The sequence below is a fragment of the Catharus ustulatus genome, chromosome 21, assembly GCF_009819885.2.
Source record: "Catharus ustulatus isolate bCatUst1 chromosome 21, bCatUst1.pri.v2, whole genome shotgun sequence".
In the NCBI taxonomy this organism is placed as follows: domain Eukaryota; kingdom Metazoa; phylum Chordata; class Aves; order Passeriformes; family Turdidae; genus Catharus; species Catharus ustulatus.
This window is the reverse complement of record NC_046241.1, coordinates 10,283,519-10,304,332: the sequence shown is the minus strand read 5'-3', so window position 1 is coordinate 10,304,332 and position 20,814 is coordinate 10,283,519. Positions and strand designations below refer to the sequence as shown.

Genomic DNA, 20,814 nt, shown 5'->3' with positions numbered 1-20,814 from the left:
ACCGCAAGAGCACAAGTGTGAGAGGAGAGCTCTTGTGGCTCGAGATCTTCTCGTTCAGCCCAGCTCAAGGAGTGCCCAGCCACGGGGGCAGCCTGGGGGCTCTCAGGGAGGGTGGCTGTGCACAGAGCTCCTTCCACCCCAGCCACTCCATGGCACCAGCCTGGTGTTCCATCACCCTCTGTGCACACTTGGGCTTTTAAAAACACACTGAGGGCTCACTTGAGAAAATAAAACCAAACTAAACAACCCACTTCTTTGCACAGCTGGAGTTTAATAACACACGTGGGCTATAAGATATGCAGAAGCAGGAGGGTGGGTGGGCAGAGCACAATTGCCCGTGGTGGGTGCAGGTCTTGCAGCCTCTGAGACCCCACTGCTGTGCCCGAAATGCTGCACAGCTACTCCTGGGTGCCACCATCTCTGCCTTTCTCATGTGTCCAGTGTGGGGAGGAGAGCTGCACTGCTTCTGGGTGGCATCGTCTCGAAAATAGCCTGAGGATGCCCTGCTTAGACACTTCATGTGGAGCAAAATCAGAAACCTGCTAATGGACTGCTTGCCTTGACAAAAGAAAATGTCACAATGCAGAAAAAATGTGATCACTCCTCCCCTGGTGTGCCCTCACTGCTCTGTCCTCCTGAGGGTCCCCATCCAGAGTACCCAGCGGTGGTTGTTAAAGAAAATAAAATGAAATATGCTCCATTTGTATTCTGAGGAGCTGGGGACCTGCCCAAAGGCAGCCTGGGGAGCTGAGGCTGTAGCAGGGAGCTGCCATCCTGCAGAGGCCTGGGGCTTAGGAGGGATTTCTGGTTTTAATTCTACCCACCTCCATGGTGACATTGGCCTTTCTACAACCCGAAACACAAGAAGCTAAATGGCTGCTTTTAAGCTCATAAATCCAGCCCTGTCTGCATAGCCCACCTTCCCCAGCTTCCCTTCTTTGGGATCATGGCACTGCCAGCACCCACCAGTGCTTTCTGCCACAGCTGCTGGTTTAAAACTGCCCAGGGCAGGAGGAGCTGCTGCCCCCAGGGCTCCAGGAGCTGGAGCAGACAAGGATGGGCGCCCAGAAAGGTGCAGAGACACGGGGAGAAACCAGGCAGGTGCCCTGAGATGGGGCTTTGGCTGAGCCACCCGTGCTGCTGGGACAGGCAGTGCCCCTGCCAGGGCTGCTGGGGCTCCAGAGCCCCCAGCTCCCCTCATCTGCTCAGGGGGACACAGAATTCCCAGAGCCTGGCCAGGACAGCACCCATCAGGGCAGCTTGGAAATAACACGATTCCTGAAGCCTGAGCAGAAAGCAGCTGCCTTCCAGCACACAACCACAGGTCCCAGTACCAACAGCAGCAAAAACTACAGAACACGATGTAGGCAAAGCTTACCTGAGCATTTGAACGCTGTCAGCTCGACGGCCTGAAAGAGGGGAGAACATGTGTTAGAGGGATGGGTCTGATGACTTTGCTGCTGGTGGCCCCAACACACTCCCTGGGGCCAGGCAGGGCTCCCCAGAGCCCACCCACCATCCCAGGCTGGGAACCAGAGCCTTCATCCCAGCCGGAGGAACGGGCGCCTGGCAGTGTCCCCAGACAGCAGTGGGGAGGTGACACCCTGCTCCAAATGCCCACTTTGGGGACCCTGCCAGCCCCGTGGTGACCCACCAGGCTGGAGAGCACAGGAAAATCCAGGAAAGGATGAGAACCCCTCTGTGCTGCTGTGGGAAGAGCCCACACATCTGCACTCTGTGCTCGAGGGGTGGTTAATGCTCGGGAGATGTGAAATTCCCACTCCCAGTCCAACAACAACAAAGATCACCAAACAACATCTAAAAAAGCTGAAACACGAAGAACATCTTGTCTGTGTTTGTATCTCCATTTGCTCGGTGTTTTGTCATTTTAAGTGTTTTCAAACGCCTTGGAGTGCCATCTTCTCTTCATCCCAACTATTGTGCAGCTGCCAGTGACATTCTGGATCGGTGACTCAGCTGGGAGCAGGGAAACAGCCCTGGCCTGTGTGACTGAGGGCACTGCAGGCAGCACAGGGCACAGCAGGCAGGGCACAGCCGTGCCCACCACCTCTGCCAGCCCACGGGCTCTGTGCCAGCCCTGGGCAGCACCAACCACACCTGAGCCCTGCAGCACCGAGCCAGGAGGGAACACACACATTAAAAATGCAGTGTTTATACAGCAAAGATACAGCAAAGCCCTCGGTGACCCTCACATGGAGGAAAGCACTCTCTGTCTTTGCATGCTGAGAAATGCCACGGCCTTGGCATTTAGGGGATGTGCTGCCTCCTAATGCCCTGCCTCAGGGAACTCGGTCCTTGGCTAATCCCTGTGCCCACGTCTCAAATCCGGTGCCAGGAGCTTAGCTCTGACCCTGGTTCACACAGCCAGCACCTGGCTGGCTGAGAAAAGCATCACCTGGAGTGAGTCCTGGTGCTGCAGCATTAACCACAATATAAATCAGGAGAGGGGGAAATATGGATTTTACTGAGTGGCTTCAGAACAATATGCCAGCTATAGAAGTATTATCTATTGGATAAATAAGAGCTGTCTACATGACATAGGTTTTCAAAGGATAAATATTAGAGAGGGAAAGAGAGATCCTTCAGTGAGAGAATCATGAAAGTAGTGCTGGATTTTATTCTGAAGAAATTACAGCACTTGTATGTCAAGTGCACAAGGACTGATGATCATTTCAATAGCAGGAGACGGAAGTGGGAGCAGAGTAGTCAAATTTAAATTGTTCCCTGCTTTAGGCTGTGCCTTGCTGAGCTCTCCATCCTGATGCAGGCAGCACAGCCCTCCTGGGAGAGATGAGACTCGCCCATGGCACCAGCCCCACTGCCTGATTTAATTTGCTGTCCTTGAGAAAGTCTCCTGCTTGATCCATGCCAACCTCAGGCTAGTGCTCTGTGGCTCTGACTCAGTGGCACCTCGTGTTCCTGTAGGTCCTGTTCTCAGACCCTCCTGGGGCTGGTTCCCCACGGGCTCAGGGTGAGCCTTTGCCTTGGAATTCGACTGTTCTGGGACTGGGACTGGAACCACCTCCTCTCCTGTCCTTGGAAAGGTGCCCTGCTGTCCCCCCTGCCCAGGCTGAGGTGGTGTCCCTACAGAACTGCTGTGCTCTGGCTGGGGTGAAGGTGGAAGAATAACAGAAGATGTTACATACCGGTCTCTCCGGTGACATAATTGATGAAATTCCCATGGGAATTTTGGCTCCAAAATTTCCTGAAGGGTGAAGCAGCACAATGAATTCACAGACCAGAGAACAGAGATATTTATGCTTTCCCAAGAACTCGGTGCTTTGTGTCCCCACTGAAGCAAATGGTTTTCTGTATCACTGCACTCTTGAAGTGGTTGGAGAATGCAAAACATTTTTTCCCCAAAGCCAAAATGCCTATTTTCTAATGTCACCATTTCTTCTCCTCTAGAAAATGAATTTTAAGACACTAACATGGATTTTGGCCTCAGGAGAATGCAATGCTGCCTAGCACACTGAAGAGACCCCCTGTCCTCACCCAGCCAGGCTGACCATGGGGTGGGCTGACCCCTCTGAGCCCCACGAGGACTCTGCCTTCCCCTGCTGCAGCACCAGACCCTGCTCACACAGGCACAGTGTGCAAAGCAATCAATGCAGTGCCAGGGGCACTAAAATTCAAGTCTTGGGAATAACATTTTACTGTGGTGTCACCCCCAGCCTGGGCTAACAGTGACAATGATGCTCCTACCCTTGCTGGTGATGTTCTTCACTGGAGGGTCTTTCTGCACCGGGCTTGGCAGGGCACTCCCAGCTGCAGGACTCAGCTTCCCTTCCCAGGAGGTTGTGTTCCTTGGACTGGATAAGTAGTTGATGGGATGAGAGCAGTTCTGTAATGACAGGCAAGAGATACAGGACAGTGAAAATTGCAACGAGTCTTTGCTACATCCAGATCCAAGTTCAAAGATTGATTTCATTAGCACTGCTTTGGTCCCACCCCACCCTGGCAGAGCAGGCTGCTGCCTAACAGGGGTAGGTTGTCTTTGGGTCTGTCTTGTCCAACAAGACTGCAAAGAAGGGAGACAAAAATAAAAACAAGATTTCTTTCCATCATCATCTCCTCAAAGCAGACCCAGAGTACAGCTGGGACCCTCCTCTGGCGGACAGCTGGTGGGTGAAGGGGCTGCAGGGATTCCTTCCAACTCACAGTGAATGAGAGGGCTTTCTTCTTGTCCTTCATCCTCTGGATGGCATTCCTCACCTGGAGCAGAGCAAGGACATGAGTGAGGGCCACACAATTCCAGCACAGCTGGAGATGCTCCAGCAAGCCATGGAGAAAAAGCAGCCCCGGTTCCAGAAGGACAGGGGGGCTGAGCTGGCAGAACCCAGCTCTCCCCAGATGCCAGCACCCAGCTGCTGTGACGAGTGACTGAACCCAGCCAGGGCCATCTCTTACCTCGCTGTTATAGATTGCATACACCAGGAATATGTACAGGCCCTGGAAGGGAGAGAGCAGAGCAGGGGTCAGAGGGGCAGGGCTGGTTTGTGCTCCTTGGCCTGAGCAGCTCTGGAATGGGTGAGATGGCACAGATGGTGGGCACAGCACGGTCAGGCAGGAAGGACCTTCCCTCCACACTTCAGACCAGGCTGTTGGCAGAGTCTGCTGCTGTCACACACCCAGCACCAGTGGGCAGTGTCACCTCGGCCACCACGGAGCGCTGGGCACAGCTGTGTGAGGGATGTGCCCAGGGAGAGTGCCCAGAGCCAGCACTGCCTGGGGGCCACAGCCTGGGGCTAATTACAGCTCCAGACCGACCATTCTGGCCTTAAAGCAGCCCTATCTGGCCCACCAGATTTATGTTATATCTGTGGGTGTTTTGTTATCGCAGCTAGATAAATCAGCTGCAGCAAGAGATGCAATCCATCTTGTCTCCAACGAGCCTTGCTCTCATCTGTGAGCTCTTGGCAGGCGCAATGGTAGCAGCCCCCTGGCACCCAGCCGTGACCTGTCCTTCAGCCAGCAACGCTGGTCACTCCCCCAGACCAGATTTCTGGCCAGGCTTCCAAGGCAGGTCTTCCTTGAAAGAATCATTCTGGATGAGCGTGGGGAGGGGGAGCAGAGAGGTCGGCTGGGGGGAGAGTGGGGAAGGAGAGGAGGCCCAGCTGCAGCAGTGGGCAGGAGTGGAGCTGCAGCTCTGGGGGAGCCCCTCCTGCCTGCACTTCCAGCCCTGCTCCTGCCTGCACTTCCAGCCCTGCTCCTGCCCCTCTGCACCACAGGCTCCCTCTTGCTCTGCATCACTCTCTGGGTTCTGCACTGCCTGTCGTGTTTGGGGCCAGCACACAGAGCAGCCTTGGGCTTCTGCAGACAAACAGAGAGCAGTCAAACAAAAAACAACCCCAGCAGCTGAGGAACTGCACAGGACTCACATGTGAAGAAACACTCTGGCCTCAAAGGAAATTCCAAGTGATCCATAGGACAGTCAGAAAAGGGGCTGGCAGGATGGCTTTCTCTCAGCTCTGCAGCTTCTCACCAGCATTTATTTCTCTCTAGGGCAATCTGCAGATTGTCCTGAACTTGGTAATGAAGGGGCAGAGGCAAAAGAGCCCAGCACAGCCATGTCTGATCACACAGCTCTGAGCCTGTAGTTCTCTCCTGCTCAATAACCCAAGGGTGGCATGAGGACACACAGAGAACTGATGCTGTTTAATTATCACTAAGACAGGCCTCCTGCCACCCTCCTGATAGCCTTTAGAGCAGAGATGTGCAGAGGCAGCCCTTGTCTGGCCTTGGAACCTCCCCTCGGAGCCCCGACGATGTGCGTGAGCAGCACCCGGCTGCTGGAGCGGTGCCAGCCTCAGGCAGCACATCCCTGAGGATCCAGCACATCCCTGAGCAGCCAGGACATCCCTGAGCAGCCAGCACATCCCTGAGCATCCAGGACATCCCTGAGCAGCCAGCACATCCCTGAACAGCACCACATCCCTGAGCATCCAGGACATCCCTGAGCATCCAGCACATCCCTGAGGATCCAGCACATCCCTGAGGATCCAGCACATCCCTGAGCAGCCAGCACATCCCTGAGCATCCAGCACATCCCTGAACATCCAGCACATCCCTGAGGATCCAGCACATCCCTGAGCATCCAGCACATCCCTGAGCAGCCAGCACATCCCTGAGCATCCAGCACATCCCTGAGCAGCCAGCACATCCCTGAGCATCCAGCACATCCCTGAGCAGCCAGCACATCCATACCAGCCAGGACACCCCTGAGCACACCGTGCCCAGAGCTGGGACTGCCCAGGGAGTCCCCCATGGCATCTCTGGGGCAGGCACAGCCTCAGCCCCAGGGCTGGGCTGACCACACTGCGCCCCTCAGGGTCACCCCTGCCTGCTGAGAGCTCCACTGTGAGCTCCACTGAGAGCTCCACGTTCCCCTCAGACCGTGCTGGGAGCCGTGCTGGTGCTCAGGGGTGCTCGGGGTGTTCAGTGCTTCTCTAGCTCCATCTACAGCTGCCTCCTCTCAAGGCTTGCAAGGCCTCTGTTGATGCTTTGGATCGCAGGTGGCAAGCACATGTTCAGGAGTGTTTGTCACTGTGTCCCTGAGCTCCAGATATCCCGAGGTGCTGGAACAGCCCCAGCTTGGGGCAGAACTGAGCACTCCTGGCTGCTGAGACTCACACAATTTGCTTTGCTCTCTTCACCACACACAGGCTGTTAAAGCTTTAAAGTCTTTTGACGAAAACAATAAATTCAGGAGCAAATATTAAGTGTTGCTTTGTGCACCAGGTAATGGTGTCACTTTCTGCCCTCCAGAATTCCCTATTAACACTCACTTACTAACAGCATGACTGCAATAACAGCAGCCACAGCCATGGCCCTTGGAGATACCAAGACAAGCAAAAAGCCTCAGAAATGTAGCCAGATGATGAAGAGGAATGAAGATTCTGACAGAGGTTATAAGATCCACACAAAGTCTTGTGAGTCAGGGCTAGAAACAGCCCCCAAAATTCCCGTTGTCCCAAGCAGGGTTCTGACCACCAGCCCACCGAAGCTGGCACACCAAACACTCCTGCAGCTCACCCATCCCAGCACAGCTGGCACTGGGAGCATCCCTGCAAGGCTGCAGACAACACGGATTTCAGAGATAAAGGTTCTCAGTTCTTGGTTCTTAGCACTCCCCCAGTAAAGTTGAACCCCAGGGGAGGGGAAGGTGGCTCTGCCTGCACTGCCACAGAGATCACAGCCTCTCAGAATGCCTGAACAGGAGCAGGATGGAAAACACCCATCCTGGAACACACCACCCAAGCAGCACTCGAGCACACAGTGGCTGGATGTGACCTTTGGCACCCTCTGCTCTAACAGGGACATGACACCTGCCCTGCCCTGTCCTGCAGGAAACAGGCTCATTTCCCAGATGCAAACAGCAGGAGGGATGTCTGCCCCATTTGACTGCACAGGTACCATTTTAATTACCCATTATGTGAGCAAATAAAAACCAATGAGTTTGTCGCTGCCGTTTTGAAACCACACTGGTGTGAGAAAAACTAACACAAGAAAGGAGATTCAAACTGGAAACTGTGGCACCAGTGGGACACAGTCAGATACTGGTGCTGAGGTCATTGGATGCACAAGGTGTATAGAGTTATATTCTGTATATTATATAATATATATAAGATATTATATAATATATATAATATTTTGTATATTATATTATATTATATTATATTTTGTATATATATTCTGGAGGGATGAAATGAGTTTTCTCAGACAAAGCAGCCCAGTGCCTGGGGAAAGCTGGGCTGGTTCAGAGCTGAAGTGTCCCTGGCTGCAAGGACAGGTGGAGTGCACTGCAGGGGCCCCAGGTGTGCAGGACTCACCTGGAGGGAGTTCAGCACAATGAAGACATAGGCCCAGATGATGCTGAGGTGGACAAGGACCCCACAGACCCAGGTGAGCCCCAGCACGGGCAGCAGCACCAGGACGGGTTTGGCCGTGGCCCTGGCGGGAGGAAGAGCTCAGGGTTACCCAGGCATGTTTCAGAGATGAAACACTACCAAGACAGTAGCTGTGGAACAAATTCCTCTACAAACAAAATAAGTTAAGACAGGAAAAACCAAATATTTCACCTCCCAGACCCCAGTGTGCCAGCCCTGCTCTTCATTTATCACTGCAAGTTAGCAAGAAGGGAGCTCTTTGACGTCATCAGCCGTGAGAAAACAGTTATTTTCCCCCCAATTTCTGCTACAAGGAGGGTTTCTCAATTTGTTTTATTTGCACATGGATGTCACCCTGCCCTCCAGCAATGCCCTATCTTTGTGCTTCTGTAAATTTGGGAAAATTTATTTATGCTACAGGGGAACAATGCGTGTCTAGCAGGGGTATCCGGCGCCAGCTAACAACAATAAAAATTCACAGAGCATGATAAAGTAATGACTCAGGCAGCAGTATTTTAGAGGTCTCTCAGTATTGACTGATTACAGAAGTCCCCACTGCCTCTTCCCCTGTGTGTGTAGCCCCCACCAGCCTTACTTTCAACCCACCAAGCCCCAAGCCTGGATTTCTGCAGGCACTGCCAAGGGTGTCCTGTCCCAAAGGGGTGAGGTTTGGGAGTGTGAGTGCAGATGGAGACCAGCACTGCTTCCCTGTGCTTCTCAGCTGGGATTATGGACTGTCTTTGGGTGAACACAGTTATCCTGTGGGAGAGAATCCCTTCTGCCCCTTCTGCCCTGGCTCTCACAGCTCACTGCCTTCACTTGGCCAAGCCTCTGGGCAGGCGGTGCCAGTGCCTCCCCAGCCTCCCTGGGAAGGATTTCTCCCGTGGATCTAACCCTGTCCCAGGTGTTTCACACCAGAGCAGGCACAGCTGGCAGAGCCAGGCCCTTCCCTGCTCACCAGATCTGTGCTCCAATCTGGCTCTCCAGGCTGCTGTTGGGGGTCAGCATCTTCAGCCTCCTGCGGGCGCTGGCCACCGTCACCGTCACCACCCGGAGCAGCACCAAGGTGTTCACCTGCCAGGGCACAGCTGCTGCTCTCACTGGCATCCTGCACCTCAGTGGGTGAGGCTTTTCTGCTGGAAACTAGGGTCACAACTTGGGGACAAATATCACTACCAAGAAAGCAATGAAATCAGAAGACTTCACAGAGCTGTCTACACATGTGTGAGATCCAGGAAACCGATCCCAAAACTTCTCCTACAGAAAGTCTTCCCTGTTAAAGGTCTATTCTGGACCCATAAACATTGGACCTTTTTCTGCTGCTGTGTTTTGTATCATGATATTTCAAGGATGTAAATGTTCCTGTATTAAAATCAGACCTCTAGCTAAGGCAATGTCACACACCACATTCCTAACTGAACAACCAACCAAGAACTGGTCAGCAAAATTTTATTAAAGCCCTTTTTCCTACCAAAAAGCTTTTTTCTTTAAAGAGACTTATTTGTGTTGTAGAAGTCTATATAAAATAAAGCAACACTTTTCCTGTAAAAGCAGCAGGCCCAATGAGCTGCACCCCTGACTCTGCAGTGCTTTTCCAGGACCAGACCCAAAGGACTCCCCCCTCCCCAGCACTTACAGCCAGGATGAAGAGCACAGGCCCCACGAAGGCCCAGATGACATTGGTCTGCACGTTCAGCCAGCAATGGTTGGCTGCCACATAATTGTTGAAGGAAGTTGCAAGGGTCACCCCCACGATAAGGACTGGAAGCCCTGCAGAAAAACCCACAGGTTAAACCCTGGGAAAAGCAGAGATGCCCCATGCAGGGCACTGAGCACCAGACAATTGCTTCAAACCCACCCTGAGCAGACAGACTTCAGTGTGAGCCTCCAAAACCCCATGAGCAACATCAATTCTCTGCAGCTGAAATCTGTCCTGGCTCAACACAGCCAGATTTACAAGCTGTCAGCATCTTTCTCTGAGGTATAAAGCATTCCAAGTCCTGAGTCCTGACCAAAGCAATTTATTCCTCAGATTGCTTTTTTAACAAAATGGACAATCAAAGACATAAACCAGTCCAAAATACTTGAAGTGGTTGCCCAGTGTCCAGCTAGGTGTGTGCTCTTTGGGCAGCACGTCCCTCTCTTTGGGCAGCACGTCCCTAAAGAGGCTCCTCTTTGACACAAAATTCAGCTTATTCAAATAATTCTGTGTCCCTAAAGGGCTCCCTCAGAATAAAAGATGCTTGGTGAGGAACACATTTATATTTAATTACTATGAGACAGCAGTGATGCTCTCCAAGAACAAGAACTTACCATAAATCTCCTCCTCCATTTTTTTAACTGAACTCCTGTTTAGAAATACAACAGAAATGCTGCCTAACTTACACTCTAAGACTAGCAATTTGACAAATAATTCAAGAAAGTCTCTGCAGGGCGCTGGCACCCAGTTCTCCTATTAAATTAAATCTAACAATTGTGCATATCTTGTACTAAAAAAGAAAAATAATATTTTCCTGAGGACTCAAGGCAGAGGAGTTGCAGATACCCCAGCCTGTCACGTAGTAGAATTTCATCCTCCTGTCTTCGCTCATGTTGACTGCTACCACTTTGCTCCAGAGGAGAAGCCCCTCCACCAGCATCCATGAGAAGGCTGCCATGAAGAAGAGATGCAGGAAGGCAGTGACCATGAAACACAGCACCTGGAGGGGACAGAAACCACAACTGCACAACGCAGATACGAGCATCTCCAAACAGAGACTATTCCAGCCTAGGTGCAGTTACAGGTAACTAATAGGTTTATACTTGTGTTCTGCTGCTCTGACAGTGATGCTGGAGCCTCACGTGGGCTGAATGGGCCACTCCTGGTCAGCTCACCTGGTTGGTCTTGGCCCACTCACTGAACATGAGCAGAGCTTCTCCTGCAGCCAGGGCAAAGATCAGGTTCTTGTGCACAGTGGTTCGTTCGCTCTTGGGGACGCTGGGGAGGGAGAGAGGGAGCCCTGAGCTGCAGCCAGACAAAAGGGTGCACACAAAAGGGTCTCCCTGTCCCCTCGGGCTGGGCAGACCTGCCTGGGCAGCTTGTGGTCTCTGTGGCACTCGCTGCAAAGATGACAGTCCAAGGGGCAGAGGACAGCCCTGCTGTGCAAGCACTGGGTGCTGGGGACACTTTTGGATAGAGCTGCTCAGCCCTTGGCCACAGCTCCGGGGAACAGGCAGGGAGGGGGAGGTGGAGGGAGCCCCTGCCACGCTCACAGGGCAGAGCTCTGTGCTTGCCAAGTGACACAGAAGGGTTGGCAACCAAAGAAATATTCCTTGCTCCATTTATTTTATAAAAACCAATTCTAGCAGAGCAGCTTTTATAGTAAACATCGTTAGCAATTGATAAAAGTCTTGCCACAGACACCCAGGTGTGTGCACAGATCAATGAGCATCTCCACAGAAACAGCCAGGGCCGAGCCCCTCTCCAGCCAACAACAACCACAGGGCAGCTCCCCCTCTCCCCACGCTCCTGCATCACCCCAGGCTGACAAAGGACACTGTGAGAAAGGTTCTGAAGTTAAGATACCAAGTAGAAAATACAGAGAAGGCTGCAGGAGCCCAGGCTTTCCTTACCGAACTACCAAGAACAAAATGAAGGTGACTATCAGGGCACAGAAGGAAACTCCACATCCAATAAAAGTCAAAGTCTGCAGTGTGAACTCCTCCTTGGTGGTCCTCTGCTCCAGACATGGAACAACAGAAGACACAAATCCCTCCTGAATTAACCACACCAGTGCCAGCCCCAGCATCCACCCCACAGCAGCTCCTCACTCACCTGCATCTCGTACACCTGCAGCAGGATGGCAAAATTCGTGGTGTGGTTGCAAAAACAGGCAGTGGAGTCCGGGAGAGACATCACCACCGAGCAGCCAGCTGTGGACCACATCCCACCAGCATCTGGGCTAACATGCAGCAAAAACACGGAAAACACACAGAAATTACCTTTCACTTCCGCAGAAAGCCAGGGCATGGTGGGAATTTCATTCTCCCAGAAAAAGTGGAGTTTAAAGGAGGAAGATGAGGATGTCAGAAACAGGTCTTCATGTAGACTTCCCTTTGGTTCACCCTTTGTCTCAGCAGCTTTGCCTCATCCAGCAGGCACGCAGTGAGAGTAGATCTGGTGTCAATGTGTGCATTAAAGAGTGGAGTTCAGCCACCACAGCTTCAGACAGAGCCCAGTTATTGCACAGCTCTGGGAAGAGCTCCCTGCACAGCCCCTGCACTGAGAGCAGCGCTGGGCTGGCTGTTCTGACTCTGCCCACCAGCCACAAAGCCAGTGTGGGGGTCCTCAGCACATCTAGCAATGATCCATCCAAATTCCCTGGGCAGGGACCACGGCTCAGCTCTGTCCCACTGCCCCCGAGCCTGCCCAGTACCACAGCAAGGTCAGGATCAGAGCAGGGCTGCTGGACAAAAACCAGCTGTTTCCAAAATCACTCCCTTAGCACCTTCCCCAACCTCATCCATGCCTGCTACAAGTCTGGGACTCTAAGGAGGGTTTTTTCACTTGAATGACTTAATTACCAATCCATAATAGATCACAGCCCCAGTGTTCTCACCACAGTGACATTCAGCAAAAACACATCCCAGTGCCAGGCAGGATTTACGAGGTTGGACCTGCATGTCTTTGGGGCATGTATCTTGGACTAACTCTTCTTTGTCACAGGCAACAATCATAATTAACCAGGGCTTTCCATCTGGGTTGTATATACCTCATTAAAGGTCACTTGCTTGTGAGTGACTTCTCCAAAGGAAATCTTCCCAGGAAAGCACTCTGCTCCAGCAGACAGGGAATGTCAGCATGCAGGGGAGGCAAAAAATTCCAGATCTCTACTCTTACCATTACATTTACATTGAGATGTTTGATTTTTCCACTGGAAATAAAAACTCATAAATCTGGGGACCCGAACTGAAACAAGGCACCTGAGGCTGAAGTTCCAGAAGGCACAGATGGGCCCCACCAGAGTATTGGGCAGGTCCTGCAGCAGAGAGGGGAGAGGAGAGGTCACACACGGGCTGGACACGGGGCTGGTCACTCACTTGGCTGGAGCAGGGTCAGTCAGCACAGGACAAACAGGGACACAGAGCCAAGGCAGAGCCCCGGGCATGGGGCAGCCCCATCCCAAAGCTCCGGGAGCCGAGCCGTGCTGCGGGCAGGGGCTCAGGCTGGCGGGGGACACAGCCCCTCGGGTACCTGGACACGGTGCTGCAGGCGGTAGCGCACGGACGTGCTGATCTCCTGGAAGTCACTGAGCAGCGTGGATGAGATCACAGCCGTGCCCACCGCGGTGCCCAGGGACCTGCCGGGAGAGGAGCTGCTCACAGGCACGGCAGGAGCAGCACCGGGGTGTCCCGGTGTGCAGGGAGCGGGAGGGACGCGGGTCACTGCCAGGGCTGGGCACGGGGCAGGACGGACCTTGGGACACCTGGAAAAATCCCAAACCCAGCACTGCCCGGCACTGGGGACGGGAACTGCAGCGTCCCGAGAGCTCCAGCTGGGCAGCCCAGGGGCGGAGGGGATGCGGAGTGTGCGGAGTGGGGATGTGCGGGATGTGGGGATGTGCTGGATGTGCGGGATGTGCGGGATGTGGGGATCTGCTGGATGTGCGGGATGTGGGAATGTGGGGATCTGCTGGATGTGCGGGATGTGGGAATGCGCGGCAGGTGTGGGATGTGTGGGATATGGGGATGCGTGGGATGAGGGGATGTCGGGATCTGCTGGATGTGCGGGATGTGGGGATGTGTGGGATGTGCGGGATGTGGGGATCTGCTGGATGTGGGGATGTGGGAATGCACGGGATTGGGGATCTGCTGGATGTGGGAATGCGCAGGATGTGCGGGCGGCCATCCCCACCTAGCGTTCGGAGCTCCGGGAGCTCTCTCAGAGCCGCCACCTCCAGAGCCACCTTCTGCCCAGCCCCTGTGGGCTCTGTTCCCTGCGGGCTCTGTTCCCTGCGGGCTCTGTTCCCTGCGGGCTCTGTTCCCTGCGGGCTCTGTTCCCTGCGGGCTCTGTTCCCTGTGGGCTCTGTTCCCTGCGGGCTCTGTTCCCTGCCACCCCAGCAGAGCTGGGACCCCCGGCAGCCAGAGGCACCAGGAGACCCCACGGGGCATCTCAGGGCACAGGGTCGGGATGAAGGTCACGCCAAAATCGAGGCACCAGTTCAATGCAGATTTGGAAACGAGCTCTTGTGTGGCCCTGGGGTGCGGGGTGTTCTGATTCACTCACTTCTGTCCCCCATCAGAGGCAGCCGTGTCCTGGGACACGGCACTGGTGCCGCTGCTGGACAGGCAGCGCTGCAGGGAGCCGTAGCCAAACCACATGTTCTTCACTGTGACCCTGTGGAGACCTGCAGGGACAGGTACAGAGCACAGGGATCATCTGGGGAGCCCAGAACACCCTCAGGTCCCAGCTGTGTCTCTAGAGGGGCTGTACAGAATTTCTTCCCCACAGCCCATCTCCCCTTTACCAAGGACATCCCTCCCCACACTTCTCCAGACCTCACACGGGCAGGGTGAACAGTTTGTGCCACTAAGAAGGTGATGCAGAAGTACCAGGGCAGGCTCAGGTGTCAGAACAAACCTCTGGATTTCAGCCTTTGCATTTCTTCTGCAGGAACTTCGATGAGGTCGTGCCTGCCTTCCCCAGGGGTCTGGACCACGTACACCTCAGCACCCAGCTCCTGCTCGCCCAGCTCCAGCTCCCTCACCTCCAGCCCTGTGCACGGGTAAAATCAGGTGCTGAACCAGGGCTCAGCCCTCCTCCAGAGCTACTGCTACAGCAAAGTTCCACAAGGACTCTACAGTCCCAGCCAGGACCCACAGCAGCAGCAGGCAGGTCCCTTTCTGGCAGACCGTGGGCATCTGGGCTCAGGCTCTCCCATGCCCAAGGGTTTCTCACAATCCTCCTGCAATCCACAGCGTGAGAGGTGCCCTCACACTGTGCCACTGCACAGAGGAAATGGGGAGCAGGCTGCAGGGCTGGCAGGAGGTGAGCCAGAGGAGGAGAGGAGCCAGGAGGGGACTGGGGCTGGAAATCAGACAGGGTGACTGGTGAGATAGCCTGCAGTGCCACTCACCAATATTCCCCTGTTGGATCATGATCTTTGTCCTCTCTGGGGTCAGCAGCGGCACCAAGAGTGACACCATTCTGTCACAGAGCTCAACGACAGCCATGGGCCCCCTGATAACCTGCAAGCACAGAGAGAGCGATGGAAATCAGCACCTGCACCATCAGCCCTCCGTTCCCAGCTCACAAGAGCTTCCTTAAACGTTTGGTTCTTTGCAGGCAAAAAAAGAGAAGTTGGGACTCAAAACTTTGGCTTTGCTTTTCTGTGAGTTCTTTACTGAAGGATGTTCCCAGTTCCTTCAGCAAGGAGACAGGTCTGGCAATGAGGGAAACTTGCTGTTCTGCATAAAAAGCCATTAAAACAGCATGAAAATAAATAACTAAATGAGCTTCTGGAAAGAAAGACCTTTAGACTCGACTCCTGGTTTTTGCAAAGCTGTAGAACAACCGTCTGCTCTTCCTGGAAAAGGTTTCACCCAGAAATAGGCTCTGCAGCTGAGGAGCAGCAGAGGAGCAGCCCCATTGCTCAAGGTCCTGCTGTGCTGGAAGTGCCACCCCTGCAGTGCTCAGCTCCCACCCTTCTCCCCCAGCAGATCATCAGCTGCACCAGTCACACTGTGGCACTGTTGAGAAGCTGTGAGTGACTGTGGCCATGGAGACCTGGGCAGCTGAGAACAAAAAGGCAAACTCTGAACTGCTCAGCATCCTTTAATATCCCTGGCTTGGCTCCTGGGGCACTGGCCAGGCCAGACACTGTCACACATTATCCAGAGACAGGTGGAGCGTGCAGACCTTGCACCAGGTACAAAAAAAACCACGTGAGCATGGAGAAAAACCTCACAGGGGTGGGATGGTGGAAATCCCTTAAGCAAAGCCTGGTGGTGTTGTGAGCAGTGAGGGGGCTGATGACAAACAGCCCCTTGGCAGCCCATGAACAGAAAACACAACACACCAGAAAGAGAAGAGCATTGCAGGGTGTGGGAAACTGCAGAGCACCAGGAGTCTGCAAACTGCCAATGCAGACTGACAAAGTGGAGAACTTGAAGAGAGCTGAGTCCAGCACTGGAGGGGTTTGCAAAGGAAGCACCACTAGCACTGCACTTGTTTGCACAAGAACTTGGTTGCACCTCCAACAAATGAGGCGCCAGGAAAGCAGCTGGCCCTGGTCTGAGCTGGGGAAGAGGCTCCATGCCCGTGCTTGCAGCATTTTCATGTGCTCCAGTACGGCCACAGAGGCTGCAGGTGGCCATGGAAGCCAGCATGACCAGCCTGTGGTTGTGCAGCAGGCCAAGGATGAGCAGGTGAGGCACACAGAGTGACACTGGTGACACCATTACCTGGCTGATGGATGACCACGTCCCACTGTTCTGCTCTTCCAGAATTAACTCCGTTACTTCCATGTAATACTGGCCCAACTGCTCCAACATCTCCAGCTCATCTCCCTCCTGGATTTCCATATCTGAAACTTGCTTTAGTAATTGAAGCACTGTAAGGAGGTCAGATGGCTCAAGCACAGGCACCTCTCCTTCTCTCAGAACAGTTGCCAAGATATCAAGAGCATCAAGAGCCAGGGAGAGGTTCATGTCCTGCACATCACTTGTGAAGACACTGTCAGGAATCTGTCATGGAAAAGATGGTTCAGTTCAGAGCAGAGCCCTGACTGTCCCTGATCATCTGCTGTGCCTTGGCAATGCCCTGCTGCCCTTGCTGGCATCAGGACACCTGTCTGGCCAAGCAGGAATATCCTGGGGGAAGGGATCTCCTGTCCAGACCCTCATCCTCAGTGAGATGAATCAATCTGAAGCAACACTGGTTGTTTGATCACAGCAGAAGTCACGGCTGTGCTGGTCACAATCTCCAACAGCAGCTCAGGAAAGGTCCCAAGCACAGCTGCTGGCAAAGTGACCTCAAACAGCACCAGGTGCCAGCACATCCACCCCAGCAGCTCCTGCCTGCTCCAGGTGCCAGCTGCCGCTGCTGGGGCTGCAGGACTCACCACAGGCCGCACTGCACGGGTGTTCACGTGGCTGGCAAGCGAGTGACTGGACTCCAGCTGAGCTCTTTTCAGTTGCCAGTACGCATCTGGGGACAGACCAGAACCAGAATCACTGCTGAGGGTTCCAGCAGCACAGTTAACACATGCCATGTTCAAAGCCTGGCCAATGGTCCTCAGATGGTGGCTAAGTCTGCAGGACAGGCAGGACTAGGAGGCTTCACAGCTGTATTTTATTTTTAGCACAAGATCCCATCTGGAGAGACACTTCCACACTTTCACACGAATCTGGAAATGTCTGGCCTGGGAGGCACTCCCAGCACTGCCCCAGAACCGCGGAAGGGGTGCCACCACTGCCCAGCTGGGGAGCAGCCAACCCCCCTGACAGAGTGCAGGCAGCTGCAGCAAAGTGCCAGCCCCAGTTTTGCAGGTGACCCCTTCACAGCAGGGACCTCCCCATCCCTGGCCACCGCCCCCTGCGACCTCCAGGAGTGCGTGCAGGGGAAGCAATGCAGAAATAACTAACAGATGCTGTACCCTTGCTGTAGAGACAGATGAAAGGCAAAGTCTGCAAACAAGATGCATAACTGAACCCACTGCTGCCAACTTCCAGAACTCTGCATTCCTCAACAGGCCCTGTGGAAACACACACAGACAGAAGGGTCTCCAGGGACACGCCATCCCCAGCAGGTTTCACCTTTCCTGCAGCAGCCCACAAGCCTGGTACAACAAATACTGCGGGCTGTGCCTTAAGAGCCACGAGGATTCTGAGACTTACCTGGGCAAAGAAGCTGTGTGGTCACTGCCTGAACGGTGCTCTCCACTTCCAGGGCGTTTGAACTCCACCCAAAAACAAGGTCTTGCTCTACCCCCCAGCATGAGCGAACCTTCTCGATCTGCTCGCTGCTGAGGACTTTCTGCCAGATGTGCAAGTCAGTGATGTTCCCACTGAAGGACTCCTTTGCCCTGAAGGTGCCCCCCAGGGAATCTTGGTCCTGCCCAATTATGAAGGTCCCCTGCCCAAAGATGGCCTGGGGGGCAGATGTCCCCACAGAGCACAAACCACTGGCAGATGCTCTCCTTTTCCCATCGGCATAGATGGCCCAGGTCCCATTTTCCTGCTGCCAGGTCACACAGAAGTGATGCCACTGTCCATCAGCATGGAACACAGGCAGGTAAGGGGAATGGTGCCCGTGGACTATGAGAGCAAAGCGAACAAAGCCTTCCTCATCCACAAAGCCACGGAGCTGGAACTCGTTGATGAAAGCAGGCACGGCGTAGGAGAAGATGGTGGCAATCTCCTGGGTCCTGGTGTCCCACTGCAGGTGGGCACAGGCTGTGACAGCAGGCAGTGCTGGGAAGTCAGACAGCACCTTCACATACTTTGTGTCTGTTTTTTCTCTGAATACCAGGACTGGTACAGTGTGGCCACCTAGAAGGAGAAATTTCAGTCAGCAGAAAGGAAGAAGCACAGGCCAATATAGTGACAACAAAAAAACAAGGGACAATTTCAGAATGAAAACATCTTATACTCACGTCTCCTCTTTGTTTTGTGCAGGACCCTGTCCCTTTCCTTCAGCCAGACAGAGCCTCTGATGTGGTGGGACTGCAGCAGCGTGCTGAAGGAGCCTTGCTCAGTGTCCTGGGGTTCAACGAGCAGCTGAGCAAAGCGCTGCTCACAGTACCTGTCAGCTTGCCACCAGTCCAGAGCAGTGGCCACATATTCGTACGTGTGTCTTGGGGTCTCAATCGTGACAGGAGCAAACCCTGGAGGAAGACACACGTAGCATGGGGAAACAGAAAGCCTCTCCAGCCCAGTGTTTAAAACACTGCCTTGTGCATCTTGGAGGAGCTGCTGGCGGGGGCTCACCTCCTGTGCAGCACAGTGGCACAGGACAGCTCAGACTCTGCTGGACCTGAACTGAGGGATGCCTGTGGCTCTGCTCTGGCCCAGGGCTGGAGCTGGGCACACTCCCGTGGGGCACACAAACCCTGCTGAGCCCAGCACCAAGGAAAAGCTCTGCTATGCCTAGGGATGGCCCTCAGAAAAGCTTGCTCAAAGCAGTTATGTACAAACAACTTTTCTTGCTTCATCCCCACTCCCCAGCTCCTCCCAGCTTCTGCACTTCAGACGCAATTTGCAGACCCAAAATAATCTGTTTTTTTGCAGTTGCAGTGGGGCACAGAGCAGCAGCTGAGCAAATACCAGCTTTGCAAACAGCATTTTAGGTACAAAACAGGGCAATAGAAAAAGTTTCTCTATCTTTGTTTGCACCACCAGACACCTTTTGTTTCTCTGTGCTGGATATTGCTTGTAAAACACATAGAGAGTGCTGATGGAAACACTAACCTTTAGAAGTCTGGTTCTTGGCAAGGGCTGCAAAGACAAGGAGACTCCTGGACAGACCGACCTGATGGAGAGGATGTGTTGTAATGTTCAGAAAAACATCAGTATTATCTGAAATACCCAGGAAAAAAAATAAAGAAAAAAAAAAAAAAAAAGAGAGGAAAAAAAAAGAAAAAAACCCCAACCCTGTAATACTCACCAAAAAGCTGAAGAGCCAAGAATCAGTTCTCAAGTCTCTCCTAAACATGCTGACCAGCTGGGAAGTTTTCACCCTTTGCTAGAATAAATAAAATATTGCTGGAGAAGTATCACAGAGACAGAAGCATTCTGCAGAAAGCCAGTTCCCTGACAATGCTGCTTTCCTCAGAAAGTCTCGAAACAAAAAGGAGAAAATTACTGCCTTTGAAATACCTGTCCTGAAGAGTATCTTACCCAAAAAACTCTCAGATCTTCTTGAAGAACTTAAGGTCTCAATTTAGCATTTGTTTGCAGGATGCAAAATCATTAAGCATAAAACATAGAGATGTGCAATATTAAGGAACAGGCGAGATCGCAGAGCCTCCTCATCTGCACTAACTAAATAAAAAAGCCACCACAAATGGCATCATTAAACGCTGTTGCATCACTGGCAGCTTTTCTCGTTGCCTCTCAGACCTGCAGGAGCAGAGCAGCAGAGCAGACCCTGCAGGGCAGTAAATCCACCCAAACACAGAGCCCACACCACGGAGCCATCCCGGGGAGCATCAGCGCCAGGGCTTGGCAGCGATCCCCCACCTCTGCCCCAGTGGGAGGAAACCTGAGTGCACGGCAGTAAAAAACCCAGTAAAATCATAGATGAGGGTACGTAAAGACACAAGGTGGAAGCAGGTAACGCCAATGCAAACAAGCCCGAGAGCTCTGGGCACCGGCACCGCCGGCTGAGCGATCTCTGCTCGCAGCTGGAAAAGCGCATTGAAGCTTTGCTGCTCAGGCACTTCGGGCTCTGAGTTCACAGCCTTCCAGAGCTCAGCAGCGACTTTGGAAACACCGAACACAGCTCTTGGCCCTCCCGGGAGAAGTGTAAATCTGATGGGTGAGGAGAGGGAGCGACGGCACCGCCGATCTCCCGCTGCTCAGCCTGCACCTGCAGCCTCAGGAATCCTCCAAGGAGGGCCTGGAGATGCTGCAAAAACGCAGAACTCGATTTGGGCAGAAAAAAGCAGGGCAATGGGGAGAGCCCGGTGACTCAGGGCAGCCCTGGGTCTAGGGGAGCCCGGGTAGGGCCGAGCTCCGGCACGGACAGGCGCGACAGCCCGGCGGGGCGGCGGAGAGCGGAGCGGGGCGGCGGAGAGCGGAGACCGCGGCGGGTCCACGCTCCGCGGGACCACGGCTCGGCACTCTGCACACCGCACTCTGCACACTGCACCATGCATCCTGCAGCCTGTAGCCTGCAGCCTGCAGCCTGCACCCTGCACCCCGC

General features: G+C 53.7%; 1 protein-coding gene across 1 annotated transcript; it reads right to left on the bottom strand.

Annotated features, from left to right (window-relative positions):
• Positions 1–398: 398 nt before the first annotated feature.
• On the bottom strand, positions 399–19,425 carry ADGRD2 (adhesion G protein-coupled receptor D2; the record flags this gene model as incomplete). Its single annotated transcript, XM_033077847.1, has 24 exons — positions 399–514; positions 1,379–1,409; positions 3,168–3,226; positions 3,727–3,865; positions 4,183–4,236; positions 4,432–4,473; positions 7,854–7,974; positions 8,869–8,984; positions 9,547–9,680; positions 10,456–10,609; positions 10,785–10,887; positions 11,523–11,626; positions 11,725–11,851; positions 12,873–12,928; positions 13,144–13,249; positions 14,176–14,296; positions 14,530–14,664; positions 15,026–15,137; positions 16,353–16,634; positions 17,012–17,097; positions 17,546–17,644; positions 17,787–18,440; positions 18,545–18,775; positions 19,359–19,425. Coding segments are annotated over 24 exons (3,249 nt in total), but the record flags the coding sequence as incomplete, so codon positions are not given.
• Between the last annotated feature and the right edge of the window lie 1,389 nt (positions 19,426–20,814).